This window comes from Argiope bruennichi, chromosome 8 (assembly GCF_947563725.1).
Source record: "Argiope bruennichi chromosome 8, qqArgBrue1.1, whole genome shotgun sequence".
Lineage (NCBI taxonomy): Eukaryota > Metazoa > Arthropoda > Arachnida > Araneae > Araneidae > Argiope > Argiope bruennichi.
The window spans coordinates 67,266,630-67,285,595 of NC_079158.1; the positions used below are offsets into that span (position 1 = coordinate 67,266,630).

The 18,966-nt window shown below is 31.7% G+C and overlaps 1 protein-coding gene across 2 annotated transcripts in view; it reads left to right on the plus strand.

Annotated features, from left to right (window-relative positions):
• The window catches only part of LOC129981454 (uncharacterized), a 113,940-nt gene that overhangs the window by 50,192 nt on the left and 44,782 nt on the right, over positions 1-18,966 (plus strand). For both annotated transcript variants that reach the window (XM_056092298.1, XM_056092297.1), the window contains exons 3-13: positions 1,044-1,125; positions 7,452-7,558; positions 8,759-8,974; positions 9,077-9,175; positions 11,043-11,173; positions 11,974-12,184; positions 12,925-13,067; positions 14,169-14,373; positions 15,429-15,598; positions 17,478-17,649; positions 17,835-18,014. In XM_056092298.1, the coding sequence (XP_055948273.1) occupies positions 1,044-1,125; positions 7,452-7,558; positions 8,759-8,974; positions 9,077-9,175; positions 11,043-11,173; positions 11,974-12,184; positions 12,925-13,067; positions 14,169-14,373; positions 15,429-15,598; positions 17,478-17,649; positions 17,835-18,014 (1,716 nt within the window). The remainder of the gene's footprint in view (positions 1-1,043; positions 1,126-7,451; positions 7,559-8,758; positions 8,975-9,076; positions 9,176-11,042; positions 11,174-11,973; positions 12,185-12,924; positions 13,068-14,168; positions 14,374-15,428; positions 15,599-17,477; positions 17,650-17,834; positions 18,015-18,966) is intronic.

Here is an 18,966-nt window from a genome sequence, read left to right on the forward strand (position 1 = left end):
TTTCTCAAAAAATGCCTCTTTCATTCATTTTCAAATTGTTTTGATTTTTAATAAATTGTTTAAAATCCCTAGTAAATATTCCAGTTAAATATAAAATTTAGACGTATATTTTGTCGAGAGCTTTTGTAGACGGTTAGAAGTCTAATTTAGTTCAGAAAAACTCATAATTCGTATGAAAAATTAAGGCATGCGCATAAAATTATTTCCAAAAATTAACCTATAAATAGAATTTCAAAGCTATACCCAATTTTGTTCCAAATGTATTTTTATACGATAATAAAGAAAAAATAAGAGGGAAAAAAATTAAAAATTATTTCGCTTGAAATATTTTAAAATTTAAAAAAAGTATAATTAATACATGATTTAAAATTTTTTAACTTTTATAAAGTATTTAAAATTTTCTTTATTTTTTTTATTTTAAAGAGTTTTTAAAAATATATTTGACGAATTTATACTCTGTCAAGAATGTATAAAAAATTTCATAACTCTAAATCAACAATATGAAAAAATGTCTAATAAAATCCATCGCTCCTTAATTTTTAAATAACGTATTTTAACCCTTTGCGGGCGAATGTCTTCTCTCAGCTACCATTCAAGACGGTGCATCATTTTGACATTTTATTTATTTATTTTTTAAAAATTTTAATTGTTAAAAATACCTACAGAATATTAAAATGATTTAGACTCATTTTCCAGAGAAACTCAACTTAAAGCAGTTACATGTATTTATTTTTTGGTGTAATAAACAGGGCCCATGTATTGAGTGAATAATTATGCATCGAATTATCTTTCGACAGCAAAGTGTTAATTGACTTTAGGCTTCGAAAAGACTGACTTTCCTGTTGTCTTGAAGAGCAATAAAAAGGCATACAAACATTCATCTTTAAATGTTTAGATGCCGTCCGATTTATACGCTAATGTTTTATTTCTGATTTCTTATTTTTTCTTCGTTTATTGTATTTAGAATAACATAAAATATTTCATATTTTGTTTTTGTTTTCTTTCAATGAGTGTACTAATAAATTTTCTTCTCTTTTTAACAGGATGGACGCAGGACGACATTCATTGCTATAGGTTATTTAATATTAGGCATTCTTGGAAGAAAGCCGCAGAAATCTGCGGGAGGTAAGAAATCAGCTGATTTTTTTTTTCAAATCTCTAACGTACATAAAACATTTAAAACAATAATAAACTGAATAAATTCTAGTTTTCTGATGATTGAAAATAGGACAAATTGCTAAACAGGATTAGGGAACTGAATAAAAATTTTACACCTTCCATTTTTTTCAGTAGTATATTATGGATTAAAGCAAAATAAGATATAATTTTTTTAACTTTATTTATAATAATTTTCCGATTAGAAGCATGGGCATAACTCTAACGGGGGGATCAGAGAGAGGGCCTCTGACCGTCTAGCCCAGAAGTCGTCGACATTCACCATCGTGCCAAATAATCGTTTGAAGAATTCAATAGCAAAATCGCAGAAATTTTCCATTTTATTACATTAACTTAACTTTTGAAATTTTCAGACTTTATAATTCTTTGATATATTTATTCATATCAATTCATACTGCTTTCTTTTAGTTGTTCTATTGATATAAGAATTATGGAACGTTTCATTCTAAAATTAATAAATCGTAAGACTTCAAAAGTTTAGAATTAATTTATCCACATTCGGACAAAGAGGGAAAGAAAATTACATTCTGAACTGTGAATTGAAACTTTTTTTGCATTCCTGATTTTTTAAACCAAATATTTTTTTTTTAATATTTTTATCCTCAGAGACTTAAAGAAAAAAAAAAAGAATGATTGGTTTTGTTGACTTTATAACTACCTTTCAGTTGAAATCTTTTTAGGAAATATTATTTTTAAATATGCCTATGAGAAAGTTCGACATTTTGTGTTGAAAAAACATGTAAGAATGTCATTTTTATATCATAACAATTCGGGGGAAAAAATTCTTCGGAAACAATTTCATTAGAATGTTATCAGTTACAGAATTGATGCTCTAATCAAAATCCACGAAAGGAGGAAACAAGATTCGTGCCAACTAATGCCAGCTGGAAAATGCAAACATGCGAGATCCGGAATTCTCGTACTTAGATGTAACATCTCCTATATCATTTCATTTGAAAATAGAATAAGTCATAACTTCAAGTCTTCATGACAAAAAATTTATTCTTCAGAAGAAAGAAAATCTAATAACGATAAGGAAATATAGTAAATCCTTCACATGAAAGCTAGATCATTCAAGTAATCGTTTCTGCCCGAGGGCAACTTGTTATCATTCCATTAAGGCATTTTAATGTAACGCATAGCACGTCTAGTTGGGACTGATCTTTTTTTCACAGCGTAATGTTACGAATCATTCATAACAGCATTATATCACTAATGAAAAATAAATGCAAAAATGGATGAAAGAAATAGGAAGTGAAAGATGCAACTTGTTTAGAGCGGGGCATTAACTTGTTATTTTTGCTTCAGTGACGATATAAAAATGACTTTTGTGGTAGTATGTGGTGTATAAGGCTATATTACTTTTCAAAGTGTAAATTTTTGGTTCATTTCAAACTTCAGATAAAATGCATTACTTATTTACTATAAAAGCATTTACGAAAAAGTCTTTTTAATGCTTTTTAACACATTCATTGCTAAGGATGAATTAGTTTAAAAACTCCATGAAAAGACGAATATCAATTCTTCTGGCTGTTGACCTTTTTTTATACAAAATAATAATAATAATAATAATAAATGAAAAAAGTAAAGGTATACTTCAGATATGTATTAAAAAGTTCAACCTATCTAAACTTGCATAAGAGACAAATCTTAGCCCACAGAAACCTGTCATTGGAAGTATCTGAAAGAAGAGATATCTCGTCGGTAGCGTTGAAAGTGTTAATATTTATCAGAACAATTTGAACCAGTGGAAATGGTCTTCCCGAAACTATCTCGCATACTCTCTGTTAGTTTAGTTTAGTTTAGTTATATTAACGTCCCGTTGTAAAGCAACACTAGGGCTATTTTGGGACGTATCTCGTAATTTTGAACCGCGGTCAGATGATGAGAACGACACCTGAGCTGGCACCCCCCTCTCCATACCAGCGGGAGGACGTTTGGTCTGATGGATTTAACGTGCAACAGACACCCTTACACGACAGTTCGGTGGAATCGGGTCACGAACCTGAAACACTACGGCTCACAAGCCGAGACCTTACCACCAGGCCACCGCGACCTTCGCATACTCTTTGAAAAATGCTTTTCTGTATTACTACGCTCATGCCATTAGCTAACAATAGTCAAGAAAGAAACTAATAGCGTGCGATTGTTAGCGATTTTTTTGCTGATTAATCGTTGGGATGCTGTAATATGCAAGTAACGAGAAATCAAGTATGTATTGTGGCCTTCTTTTCCCTAATCTATTGAAACCAGAGTCTATTACAGATATATAATGAAAAGCTTTCGCACGAAATTTTATATATTCAAATCATTGTTTTTTTTTTTTTTGTTGTTGTTGTTTTTTCGAATTATCGCGCTTGCATGCTTGTGAAAGAGAATCAACTCTTTGATAGATGTGGTTAAAAATTTGATACAGATTATTTGATAAAGTTAGATGCTAAAACTGGGGATCAAATTTCACTTATCTGTTACATATTTACATTTGTAAGTACCAAATATTGATATATAACTATAATTTTACTAACGAGATCAAATACCAAAAGTTTATTCATTTAACTCTTTCACTTCGGATCCGGCCCAATTGGCCGTGCAAATTATATCCAGGTAGGCTAGTTTCTGTTTCAAACGAGGAATGCACACCAAGGATGCTTTCGCTTACATCCTGCGTTTGAAACCGAAACTGGCCTACCTGGATAAAATTTGCATGGCCGGTTAGGCCGGGATGAAATTTTTGAATTTAGTTGTCGCGTTTAAATACTTTTTAAAGTACAGACTGACAGAGGGTCAGCACTTTGAGAGATTCAATTCAAAATTCGATAAAAATCTACACTTCAGACGATAAAATTGTATATCAAATTTCTTTTGCCTGATTTGTTGCGCTATCACATTTACGTGCAGACAAGACTACGGACAGACAAATGGTCACGCATTTGAATGCATTTATATTCAAAATTAAAATATACATGCACATTTTAAATGTTGGTGTATCAAATTTCATTTATCTAGCTTTTTGTTTTGCGATTTTCTTGTTTACTTGTATTTGGACAGACAAAAACAAACTTTATGCGAATGCATTTCTTCGAAGATTTGATTAAAATTTAATTTGGTTTAAAACTAAATATTAAATTTTATCTTTCTAGATCAAAGGTATTTTTTTACTTATTATGTTTACATATAAACAAAGTAATTGTCAGTCAGACGGACTGATATAATTTTTAAAATGTGTTTTTTAGATTCAGTTAGGCATTAAACGCAAAGATTCGTTAAAAACGAAAGTTTGATTTTTTTTAAAAATAATTCTAGTACAGGGATGGCGAACACAATATTTTGGGCACGCTGCCGATCAAAACGGTTTGCATGTGATTTTATTTGATAAATTGAACTTTTCCCAATTCAATTGGTTGGGAATTGAAAATTTTGAAATACAACTGATTTATTTCCAGTCTAGATAAATATGGATTCACAAATTTATTAAAATAAGGAAAAAGTTGGAATTGAAACAGGTTGATTAACAAGCAATATAAGTAAAACTGCCAGTAACAAAATTTTAGAAACAAGGAATTCGATTCTAGATACATTTAACTGTTTGAAGAAGCTGGCTCATGCTAACCATATTTTCATCTACCTATGCCTGCGAGTCCTTATTTTCAGAGATGAAAAGCATTGAAGACTCGCTTTGAAAGAATTTGGCAGATGACTCCAATTCAGTATGCATTTTGCTGAAAGTAACATCTTACAATCCTAATATATTTTTCATCTAATCTGCAGCAACAGAATTCACACTAATGTTACTTTAATTTGAATTACACGCATTATTCAGTGCAAAATTACTTACTTACGTACTTACAGTGTTACTTTAATTTGAATTACAATTACTACTATACAATGCAAAATGTACTTTTTCGTAGTAAATAAAGACTTTTGAGTTGTGATTATTGGGAAAATAATAATACTAACAAGTCAAAATTATTTGACGGCACGCCTATTCCTCATTAAACATTTCTTTAGAAAAAATGGCGCGTTGATCCATAAAGGTTCGCCACCCCTGTTCTAGAACTTCTTCTTCATGTGCGACGAAGTTAAAACATTGAATAAATTGCGTCGATCCTGGGAAAATTAATCATATTTCGATATGATCCGAAATATTTCTTTGAAATTAAAATTCTAGATATTGATTTTTTTTTAATTATAAAAGAGGATAATTTGTGAGCACGGGTTAATGAAAAGTTGTCAGAAGTTTCATATAAAAAGTAATAATATAACAAATCCGTAACTAAATAACAGAAACTTGGGAAAATATTTCATGAAAAACTCCATAGAGTCTTTTACAGATTGATGTCACAATAAAAAAAATCAGGTGAATTCACTGTATAAATAAAAATCTTTAAGATATTAAATAAATCCATTCATCTTCTTAAAACTGGTTTTGTATCCAATTTACTATTGCTTAAATGCATCTTTAACAATTTCAGCATCTTTTAAATCCCTTAAGTATTAAATAAGTTTTATCAAACATATTTATTGGTTGAGTTGATAAAAAAAAATTCTTAATCCGTTCCGTGATCACCAATAATTTTCAGCTTTGAGGACAAATTCTAATCTACTTTCATGACATAATAGTTGAGATTTATTCGCATTATATAAAATGGTGAGATAAGTTTTTCTGTGTTTGTGATATTTAGAAGTATTTTATTGCTATCACCGTTATTTTTTTTTTCTGAAATTGTACTAAGCTTCAGTAATCTCCATCATATTTTGTATTTAAAGATCATTTTTAAACAATAAAATCAAAATTTTGAATAATATAAAGGATACTAAAAAAATATAGTTCGTAACATTGAATAAAAATCACTAAATGATTGAATTCCATTGCAAATTTCAAATTAAGATTTTAAACGAAATATTCATCAAAAATAGTGGCCGATTTCATACAGAGGTCATTATTTAAATGGCTTAAAATTTTCATTGGTCAGTGGTTTTCTTGAAATACAAAATTCCTTCACAGCGCAGATCTGAATTCCCTTGATTGTTAAAAAACATGTCAGAATCTATAAAATAATTGGCTGACTATGCAAAACATCTACAACAGGATTTTTGTCATAATATCGGATTTTTATTTTCTCTTATACAAAGCATATATGGAAGTATTATGATTGTAAAAAAATTCGAATTCGAGTTTATAATAAATGTTTCCAATTTCAAGCCTCCTTGAATTTGAAAAGCAAATCTTTTGGAATTATGTCTGTCTGTGAACACGATTACTCAAAGCTGTTTTGATCTAGATGAATGAAATTTGGACATATGAAATTTAGACCCAAATTTGTAGATTTTTACATAACGAAGAGAGCTCGATGGATAAAATTTGATTCGCAGATTTAGCATTTAAATTGAATATTATTAAATGTTAAGTCTAATCTTACTTGACTGTCTATCTGCCTACCAGTCTGTAACTCATAAAGGCAATAACCTAATGAAATTCCATTATGATCTTGTGACTTTAGTTATAGTTCCGTATCAAACTGATTTCTTTCTGTGGGGAAAAATATGTCTTTAATACCTATTCGCACAGTACAATTCAGTAAAAGCTGGGATAGCCTGGTTGGTAAGGCGTTGGATTCTCTCCCTTCGGTTGCGAGTTCGAATCCCACCAGCCGAAGGCTCTCCGTGTGTGTGGTGACTGGTGCACGTATAAATCTGTCGTGATCACAAAGTCCGCCATGTCGAGAGTAATACCACTGGGGGTACTGTATCCGGAGTGATTGTTCTCTGATTCAGGTCTAAATTACGATTTGTGGATGAGTGAATGAAATGCATGAATGATGTCCGCCCTGTATAAAGGGTTGTGACGTGTGTGTAGCTAAGTCGTGCTCTTGCCCAAGATGGCGCTACTGAAAAAACAAGAGGCGCACCCTTGGTTTAAAATCACTGCCTCCTAAAGTCTATCTTGTCTATGACAAGTGCCATTAGAAACAACAACAATTCAGTAAAAATGCTAGATTTAGGATAACAATCGAAATTTCATAATCCTTATTCATCAACAGTATACGAGGCATTCGTGCCTTATCTAAGGTCTATCCTTTTATGGGAAGGGTGGGGAATAATAAAATTTTTTGGAGGGTATGCCAGAAAGTTGTGGGGACATCACTCCCGTTGATTTACTTTGCGATTATTTTTGCTTCAGAAAAATAGTATTTGCGATTAACCTGTTATTGAATTTTAAGTCGAAGTTACAAATACAGTTGCAAGGTATTAAAGGAAATTTTTTTTCTTTTCAGGTACGGAGGTGATTTAGTCCTGATAGGAGATTATAGTCAAAATAATTTTACTAGTAAAGTAGCGTTAAAGAGCTTAAGGGATTCAGGAGAAATTTCCTACTGGATAGGTAATGTATTCAATCACTTTTCAACAAAATGATTACAATGCTATGACGCGAAAAAATTATTACATTAATTAGTTTTGTTATACCTCTACTTGCAAGAAATCATGTCTTTAATGAACTTTCATTTATTAATACATATAATTATATAGCATTGCTCTTAAATATAGTTGGTGCACTATATTTAAGAAAGATGAATGCACTTTTCCATAAATTATTTATATATATTTGTATTCTTTGAGCAATTAACTTCTCAATTATGTCATTTTTCATAATATCTAATTTAATTATATCTTCTTTTTGGAGAAGATATTGTCAAATTAATTCAACTAGATATCTATGAAGCACTTGCGATGTTTATAGATTTCATATTGAAAAAGTTTTGTATTTGAAAAATACATTTATTTGATGTACGAAAGATGTTCGACCAGACCAGTTAAGAGGTTAATAAGCTACAAAAGGAAATTAATAAATAAAACTGCAAAGTTTCTGGGCATTTTAGTTCTGTAGAATTCTTCAAGTGTTCTGTTTGAATTTTAGAAACATTCAAAAGTAATTTTCTTTTGAATGCGTAATTTTTATTATTAATCTAAAACTCAAATTTTAAACGGTATTTTTGTTCTCTTTAATATTTTTATAATGTATGGATTATTTTCTGAGACTAGATAACTATTTTTAGATATAAAAATTCCCAATGGTAATGTGTTGATTTTAAATTTTTAGCAAAGGTTATTTTAACCCTTCAACTGCTTATCCCGCGGGTTGGCAATCAGTCCATTTTCTATTGCATCCCGCGTTTTTCGCAGTTTAAAGTGTTTATTTTTATGATTACAGATTTTTATTATATTATTATCATGTAACATATAGCATCAGTTTGTTTGAAAAATATTTGAACTTATTTGCAAACAACACATCTAAATAGTGATTTTTAAAGAATTACGTAGTCAGAGGGTTAAACTCATAAATCAAACTATTCGATTTTCTGACTTTTCATCAGTTGATAATTTCAACGTTGAAACTTCTAATTGCAATTCTAATTTTATAATCTATTTGTAAAATGTTGCCATAAATCAAGATCTTGTAATTGCGTACATTTTAAATAATGAATTACAGACATCAAATTTAATATCATTACCAATTTTATGACCAATTCTTCTGCTAAAACATTGCCAAAACTAAATAAAATGTTTCATGTCACGCTTTCAGGTCTAACGTCAGTGGACGGCCTATCTACAAACACTCTAGAATCCTCCAGTGGCTCATTCATATCGAAATATGTGGGCTTCTGGGATCATGACCAACCACAACCGCATAAAGGCGAATGCGTCCGGGCCAAAATTAAAGGAGAATCACAAGTTTGGGAGCTGGCTCCATGTGAAACTTTGCTACCTTTTATTTGTCACTTGAAAGCATGTCACAGAGGTATGGATGAACAGACATTAAAAATTCAGTGTGCTCAATCCATTTACTATCCTCTTTCTTATTATTATAATTTTTAATTTGTGAAAAAATTCTTTTCATTAGATTCATTTCATTGCAACAATGGACAGTGTATCAGCAGAAAATTCTTGTGCGATGGTGAAGATGATTGTGGTGATCAATCCGATGAAACGGATTGCCCAGGTATTTTTTTAAAATTAAGTTACATTTTTATTACATGTTACTATTTTTCTAGACTTTATCTCCAAAGATACTGATTTTCTAGACTTTTTCTCCTAAGATACTGATTTTTTAGAATTTTTCACCTAAGATACCTATTTTCTAGACTTGTCTCCTGATTTTCTAGACTTTTTCTTCTAATATACTGATTTTCTAGACTATCTCCTGGAAATTTTTTCTAACATTAACTGAAAGTGCAGAGAAAAAAATACAGAGAGTCAGTCCACAAAAAGTTCTCTGCCCTTAATTTTTTCTCGTTTTGTCCAACATTTGAAGCATATAATTTTAATGGATCGTTATCCTCCTCTCATTTTCTAACCAAATATCAAAATTTTATCCATCAATCTAACAAAAACTTCAAAATTAGAGAATAACTGTAATATCATCATTTCTTTCTTGGACACAGCAAATGTGTTTTATGAAACTGTAGATAATTTTGTAGAAATAGTTTGTATATACATATTTGAGTTTAAAGTAAAAATAAATATAATTGTTTAAGTAGATTAATGACCAGAACAGGCCCGGATAGCCTGGTTGGTAGAGCGTTGGATTCGCGTGCCTTAGGTTGCGAGTTTGAACCCGCCGGCCGAAGATTCCCCGCGTGCTTGGTGACTGACGTCTGTCTATAAATCTGTCGTGGTCACAAAGTCCTCCATGTCGAGAGTAATACCACTAGGGGTACTGGATCAGGGGTGATCGTTCTCTGATTCAGGTCTAAAATACGATCTGTGGATGAGTGATTGAAGTCCGCCCATAAGAAGGGTTATGGCGTGTGTGTAGCTAAGTCGTTCTCTTGGCCCTAGATGGCGCTACTATAGAAACAAGAGGCGCCCCCCCCTCAGGCATAAACCTTCTGTCTTCGAACACCGGGCTTGTCCATGGCAAGTGCCATAAGAAACAACAACAATGACCAGAACAGTCTAAAACAGCGGGAGTGATCTTCCCCAAACGGTCTTGCATACTCTCTAATAAATTTGCCATACCAGAGAACGCCTTACATGGCATTGGCGTACAATAGATACGAAATATTAACTTTTGGCATTAAGTTAGCATTTTTACTGACTTTGCCATGTCATCCTTGGCGAGTTATTTGGCGGCATGCGGTTAATAGTCTTCGAAAATCGAATTTGTGTTTTAGGTACCTTTATCTTAACCGATGGAAACAAAAATTTGGCCAGAAACTTGACTTGTAATAAAATCTCATGCCAAATTTCATATATATTTAAATCATTGCGTTTTTGAATTATCGCAATGGCATGTTTCTGAAAGTACAGACCAACAAATATTCAACTACGTAATTGTATTTGGCTCAAAATTTCACAGTTATCTACACTTTACATGCTAAATCTGTGTACCGAATTTTATTTATCTAGCTCTCTTCATTTTTTAATTATTGTATTGATTGTAAGACCGTATACCAAATTTCAATCCTCTAGCTCAAAGCGTTTGTGAGTTATCTTTATCACAGACAGACGGATATTTTCCAAAAATGTGTTTTCCGAACTAAAAGAAGTCTAAATCGTGAAGATTCGTCAAAATCTCGAGTTGGAATTTTTTGGCGATTAGTATACTTCTATATTACGTATACGAAAAAATAATAAAAGCAACTTAATTCCTAGTTATATTAAAGATGCCAAAAATTATTTATGATATCCTATTTTTCTAATGAATTCTAAAACTAATTATTCAGTCATTTTAAACAAGAAATATATTAATTATATAAAGATAAAGGACATTAAATTTTCAAATAATGGCACAAAATAAATTTGAATTCATTTATCAAGCAGTTTATTGAAATCTTTAGTTAAACCTTGGCATTTTAATTTTTTAGCATCTTGTCATTTCCACCTACAAAGTTCTGGAGACGCTATCCAATCACCAAACTACCCAAATAGATACTTTGCCAATTCAAATTGTAAATGGACGTTGGAAGGACCCATCGGTACCGGCATAGTTCTTCAGGTACGTACTTATACTCGATTAATATCCATACAAGATACTAATACACTGAAATACCAAACTCTAAGAGAACTATATGGGCTCAACTAGATTGTAGATTAGATAATATTCGACAACCACTCATAATTGTATTGTTAATGCAAGTTTTGAATTTTGTCAAAGAATGGCTTTGTTCTTCATTATACAAATACACTCCAAAGAATTCATTTCTGGGTGATGTCTGGACTGATGAATTAAATTTAATTAAGATGAATATCACATTTTGGAGAAGCGTGATAATTGGGAACTGATGTCGCGTTTTATATCGCAATAACATAACGAGCACAATGGTTTAAATAGCAGTCTTTTCTACAAGCATCGATGCCGCAACAACTTGAAGCTGTTTTACCAGTGATAGCAATTTTGAATGTAGTTTAGAATACATGTAGGTTCCTAGAATGACTGAATTATGAACCCTTTATCATCCTTCCTCGAATCCAACAAGCCATCACTACACTGGCTCCATTAATTAAAAGAATTTTTTAAACTTCTGATGGGCTACCCGGTTATTATTTTGCATTCAAATGAGATTAATGAATCTCGATAATCATCATCGCGTATAGTTTTGAGAGGTATTCAAGAATCCAATGGATAATTCTGACCGCATTTAATTTATATCAATACCGTCATCTTTCTAATACAATAAATACACATAAATTCTTAAGTATTTTTGAAGCTTTAGGCACTGCAATACAATCTAAAGTTAATTTTAATAAATCTAACTTGATTTTCCTAAAAAAATATGCTTTTTTTTTCCCTTTCAGTTTTCTGACTTCGATACTGAATCTAGCTTCGATACTGTTCAAATACAAGTGGGCGGAAGAACTGAAGAAAAGAGCGTTTCTTTAGTGACTTTATCAGGAAACCCGGACCTTTCTTCCATGTCCTACACGACAGCGTCTAATCTCATGATTATTAAATTTCGCACTGATGGATCGGTGGAAAAGAAAGGATTCAGAGCTAGTTGGAAAACTGGTAAGTCATACATTATTTTAATCTTTTTCTTATCTTCATTCATTATAATCATATTTAAATTTCATCGAGGTTACATAAATGACCATTTATGTAAATATGTTTAACCCTTTGCATTTGGAAAAGTAATTCGATGCATAATTATTCATTTAATACATGGCCTTGTTTATTGATCCAAAATATATATGGTGTGTGTGTATTAAGTTGGATTTCCCTGAAAAATTAATCTACGTCTTTTTATAATTCGGTAAATATTTTTAACAGTCAAAATGGAAAAATAAATAAAGCATCAAAATGATTGTACCGTTTTTGAGTGGTGCCTGAGAGACACCATTTGAGTGCAAAGGTTAAATTCAAGAAAAGCAAATTTTATAAATTATAAGATAGATTTTTTTTCAAAATTAAAAAAAAAAACTCTAAGAATTATGGAAATAATTCTTTTTTACCACATATTTTTGATAGATCTAATCTTTATAAATAAATAACTATCACAATTCTTGAGCAGAAACATTGCTATAATTCTTTCATTCATAAATATTATTATTCATAAATATAATCTTATTAGCACGCAGAAATTAGCCAAAATTACGAGGGAATATCATGGAATGTTAAATGTCCGCATAAAGAAAACATTTGAATTATAATGAGCTCCCTTTTAAATAAAATTTTATACATAATAGTATAATTAATTTCAAAACTCAAGGAATTGTATCTTCTTTTTTTTTTTTGTTTGTTTTCACCAGAACCTGTCAGATGTGGCGGTGAATTATTTGCTCAACCAACTGCTCAAGTCCTTACGTCAGCCACATATCCTCAGCCATATCCTGGTGGTCTTGAATGCTTATACGTTCTTACAGCGCCTCCTGGGAAAATATTGACTCTTGAGGTATTTATAATCCTTTTGCAGATACCTATTATATAAAGTTATGCTCTAATTGTTAAGAAGCGGCAATAAGGTGCAAATTAGAATAAATTTTCATTAAAAAATCCCTTTTACTTAATTTTTAATTCCATTTCTGCTCATGAAGATAAATGAGGCATAGAATTTTTTATGGATATGTATATAGTATGGCGTCTAGGGCTAAAATGAATTTTGTATAAGGAATAATAATAACCGAGTTAAACAAGCAATTAATTTATTAAAAAGATTTAAACACTTTGATATTAACGATATTAGGCTATTTACAGAAAGGGGATTAGACAAACAAAGAGATTGGTTCACCTGTGAGATGGGGATGCTAAACATGGTCAAGGCCTCAAGAGAGTTTGCTTTCGTCTTTTCTGTTAAAACGGAGTACATAAGGAGAGTCAAGCCTCACACGTCCATTTACGGCCAGTGTTCTTCTCTCAGAAGCCTTTGTAGCGGATTTGGTATGAGCGAGGATAGAACCAGAGACCTTGTGGTTCGCAGCCCAGTAACATGACCACAATACAAAAGCAATTGCTCATACAGCGTAGCTGTTAACTGGCTTATAAGCTTTCACCACACCTTTAAGGCGCTTGACTAACTTCTCTCGTTGGATGTTAAAATTCGACTAGATCTAATTAGACTTGATTGATATCATCATCCCTTACAATCGAAATTAACTAAGCATTTTAATTAATTATTATCCCTTAATTGAAACAATTATGTTAATATTACCTTCTATATGTATTTCATTTTCGTTTATGAAATCCATGTTTTCCTAAAAATAATAGCATTATTTACTTTTCATAATTCCGTTTCAAATTTCATTCACCAAAATTTTTTATTAGAATCGTCGTTTAATATTCATTTATATTCGAATTGTATGTGTATCATGGATAAAAATCATAATATTACATGTACACTCTCTTATTGTATTAGATGCTGCGTTTTAAGGAAATCAACAAAAGAAAATAAAATTTGAGTCTCAGAACAATATTTTTGCAATTTTGGAAACTAATTCTTTAGATTATTTAAAATTTAGATTTTGAAAGTCGTATAATTGAATATCATGAATTTCAGGTAGTTGATATTGATTTGGAACCTGACAAGGACTTCATCCATATCCGTGACGGAGCCAGCCCTTCTGATCCATTGCTTGCCAAAATGACGGGCGGCGTCGAAGACAATCCTAAATTTATTTTATCTACTACAAACAGAGTTTATATATACTTCCATTCTAGTTTCGGAGACAGTCGTAGAGGATTCGCAATACGCTTCAGAGCTGGTAATTTTTCTCTCATATTTAAGGGTCAAGTGTATCAACTTAATAGTTCTGCTTCATAAATTTCACTTGCAATTTTTTTTAAATATCTATATATATAAAATATAACATTTACTATCCATTTACATGGCAATATGAAAATTACAATAACGTACCAGTACCATTAATAGTATTTAACCAACATTACTTTGAAACATACAACTTCATTGAGTTTTGGATACATCACTTAACTATAATTGTCTCGCATTTTTACGTAATCTTTGTATTCCCAAACACAAATACTTTGCATTACCCACGGAAATTCTGACCAAAACTTTAATTTTGACTCGCGACTTTAAATGATTTTACAATTAACTTGACTTATTCGCTTAATTTGCCTCATATTTTAATCTCTGTATCTGAAATCCTAACGTTAGTAATAACTCAAGTCGTCATGTAAAATTCAACAATTCAAGTCTTCATATAGATCTGAACTCAAGTCTTCTTGTTAACCTCATTGACTCAAGTCTTTTTGTTAATCTTATTAGCTCAAGTCTTTTAGTCAAATATGGCTGTTGAGCCATAAAACATAAACAAACTCAACTCAAGTTTTCTTGTTAACATCATTAACTCACGTCTTCATGTTAACATGAACAACTCTAGTTTACATATATACCTCAACAACTCAAGTTTTCATGTTTACCTCAATTCTTGACAATTTCATGGTCTAAAAATATGCGATTCTATAATCATATTTAAATTACAAATTCAACTTGCTTACTTGCAATTATAACCAATTAATTGAATTAATTACTTGCTGTTAAAAATATAGAAGTATTATTTAAAATATTATCTCCGAATTTTTTTAAAAATTTTACCTTTTATATCTTTTGTCTACATTTAACACATTTTGTTATATATTTCATTGATTATGTTAATATTTTACTTGGTAAGGGCATTTTTTTAAACATTTTGATAGGGCTGCCAAACTAAAAGTCGTTTTAGACTCGTAAAGACATAAAAACACATCAGACTAAAACAATCAATATATATGAAAACCTATTTATAATTTTTTCCAGGTTGTGAAATCGAAGTTGTCGCCTTGGCTGGTAATTTGTCTTCCCCTGCCTATGGAGTTTCAAATTATCCTTCGAACCAAATTTGTTCATACCATGTCAGCCTGCTTGGAGGTGGACCAGTGTCTTTGAAATTCGACGCTTTTCAAGTAGCTCCAGATGACTTTGTTCAGGTATAGAAATAAGTGCATCTTTTAGAACAGTGCTACAGAAATTTTTTCCCCTCCTCCTATTATCATAAATCCATCCAAAGAAAAAACTATTTATCAATATTGTTTAAGTCCTTGGATTAATTCAATGACGGATTTTCAGTTGACAGATAAGATAGCTGCCAAGCGTTATTAGATTAAAGTGTATTGCATATAGGGCAATTAAAAATATATTAAAATACTTGCCATTTCTTTGTAATACATATCTTTTTATTTAGAAAATTTCAGGGCCATAGAGTGTATGTACACATTAAATTATTTAAATTATTAATTAAAGTATCAGTAATTATGTTTGTATATTATATAGTAAAATTAATGATACAGTAACCGGTTATGTTACATCCAATTTGACAGGTCCTCTAATAATGCCAATTCTTGATATTGTTACGAACCTATAATATTGCTACCCGGCACGAATAGAGTCATCGTAAGAAAGACCGTTGTACGATCGGTCCTGTACGTGCTGAGATCAATGAACTTAGAGCTTGGCGACAGACTTGGCGAGCATTTGGCGGCTTGGCGATAAATTTGGCGAGTTTGGCGACTAAATGGATAGTACCGGAAAGTTCGAGAACTTTCAAGATCCATCCACTAACAACCGAGATGCAGCCAGGTACGCCCTGATTGGTCAGAAGATTCTAGCCCCGCCTCCCGGAACTATAAAAGACGGGCGCTCAGAAACTACGAAGTTGTTGTTGTTGTGTGGATATCGGAGGAGGTCGTGTCGTGTGTATCGGAAGAAGTCGTCGTGTGGATCGTCAGAAATGGTGTGTGTGCGAGTGGTCGGAGTCGCCGACGAGTAAACAGATTTGAGAGGATCAGACAGCAAGCAAGCTGCTGAACTAGTATAGCAATTAAATGTGCTGCGCTATTTCGATTGATCGACGTTATTTTGCTGTATAGAAAAAATTTGTAACAATATTATATTTGTTTGAAATGCATTTATTTTTCCTTATAATCTTTTATAATAACCAAATTCTTGCATTTGAAGATAAGGAAATCATTAATTAATAATGATGGTTGATTTTTCAAGAATTGCTCTACTTTAGTTTTTTCATGAGACACATATTAAAAAAGAAATGAATAAAAACATAAATATTTTCACAAAAATATTAAAATAAATCATTAACATGTTGATTAAGTCAAAAATGCGTTGAAATGTAAAACTAAATTTGACAGCTATTACAAGAGAAACCTAATAAGTGCACACAACAAGGCAACAAAATGCCCAAGTATGCTATTAGGTTAATTTAACCCTTTAAAGGGCCATTTTTTTCTAGTCATATTATGTTTAAATATTTTTAGGCTTGAAATTAGAATAAGAAAAGGGATTCATTTAGCTTATTAGATAAATTTAATTTGATTCATTAAATGATTTGGTTAATTAATAATTAAGTAACAAATCCAGACACATCATTTTGTTTAAGATAAAGAACTAAAGCATCTAAATTTCTGTCTTTCTAAAAAAATTTGTCAGAACTTATGCTTCATTCAAAGATTGATAAATTTGGTAGGAAGCATACTTCCCCCCTAGAAAGCGTTAAGATGCAAGTTAGTCTCAGTGAAATTTGTAGCGTTTATTTTTGATTTTCGATTCTACGAATTCTTCCATTTTTAAAGTACAAATTTAAAATCATTAAATTTATAAAAGGGGTATCTTACAATGCGAATAAATCGATGTTTTAATATTCAACAACAAAAATGCATGGGATTTAATAGGCATTTTTTTGTGAGGATTAAAGTTAGTGTCCCAGAAACGTACTATCTGTTTTAAGTTAGATAAAAGTTATTTAATTATAACTAATTAAAAAAGTCATAAAAAGAGAATATTCTTGAATTTCAGGTCTATGATGGAATAAGCCCCGAGAGTGGAGTGCCTTTACATCCCGGTTCTGGTTTCAGTGGTTTGACAAGGCCTTCAATTACCATGACTTCCAGCAGTGGAAATCTGCTGGTATTATTTGCCAGCAATCCCGTCAATACAGCCAGAGGATGGAAAGCCAGTTTTAGTGCAGGTTAGTTATCTATATAAAAGTATAGATTAGCAAAACATAATAATATTTCACCTTACAATATTGTTCCTTCGTTTAATATTGTCATTTTGTTGATGTCTTAGTTCTGAAGAGCTACAGTTTACATCTAACCTTTAGTAATTCCAAACAATAGCTTCACTCCTGATATGTTTTTTTCTTAATTTTAGATTGTCCTCAAATATCGGTGGGTAACGGTGCCATAGCATCTAGTCGAGAAAGGACTTTTGGTGCCAAAATTAGATACACTTGTCCCATTGGCCAAGAATTCAGCACCGGCGTAGCAGAGATTGAAATTGAATGTTTGCAAAGTGGTCAGTGGAGCGTGCCGCATATTCCCAGGTGTCAAGGTGAGTTGTTCTTGATTTATAAATGAAATAATAAAAACTACATATGTAAAAAATACATAAAAATGTGACGCTGAAATAAAAAATGAAGGAATTAAATTTATCTCCATACAGATGTTTTTTTTATTCTTAAATACAATATATATACAGGGTGATCAAGAAATAGCAGGAGGTGTTCGGTTCCCTGTAGGATGTTATGTACTGAACGAAATATAACAAAACTTCGCCAACATATATATTAAAGTATGCGGTTCCGATTTGTTAAAAAAAATAGTACCAAAAAACGCCGATAGCAGAATTCTGGCTGTATGATCAAAAACTTCATTATGTAATGTGCATATACGGGTACTTTGTGACACGATATCAAAGGTAAAAGAAAGGGTTGTGTAAATTCAAGTCATTCTGCAAGAATTCGCCCGTCGATGGCGTTGTCACTACAAGAACATACCTTATTAGTCAAGCTGTTTTGTCAGTGGGATGAAAATGCCATTGACGCTCTTCGTGAATACCGGCGGTTAAAACGGTTACGTAGAGGACAGATGACCATAGCTAACTTACGAAGAATGATTGAAAGATTTGAAACAACAGGAATTCTTGGTGTGCAACCAGGCCGAGGACGTAAAGGTATCAAGCAGGAACAAGTTGAAGAAGTTGCAACTACCGCTATGGATCAGGCGATAGCTAATAAGCAGGGCACGCTTAATATCACGACAAACAGATATCCCATTCTTGATGATGCAAAAGATATTGAGTAAGATCCTCAAATTTTATCCGTATAAGATAACACCCGTTCAAGAATACCCGATTTGAGTTTGTTTTGAGATTTTTAGCTCGATTGGAAGTTGATGACGAATGGCCATGGTGGATATTATGGAGCGATGAATGGATATGGTGGATATTATGGAGCGATGAATGGATATGGTGGATATTATGGAGTCACTTCCATGCGCACGGT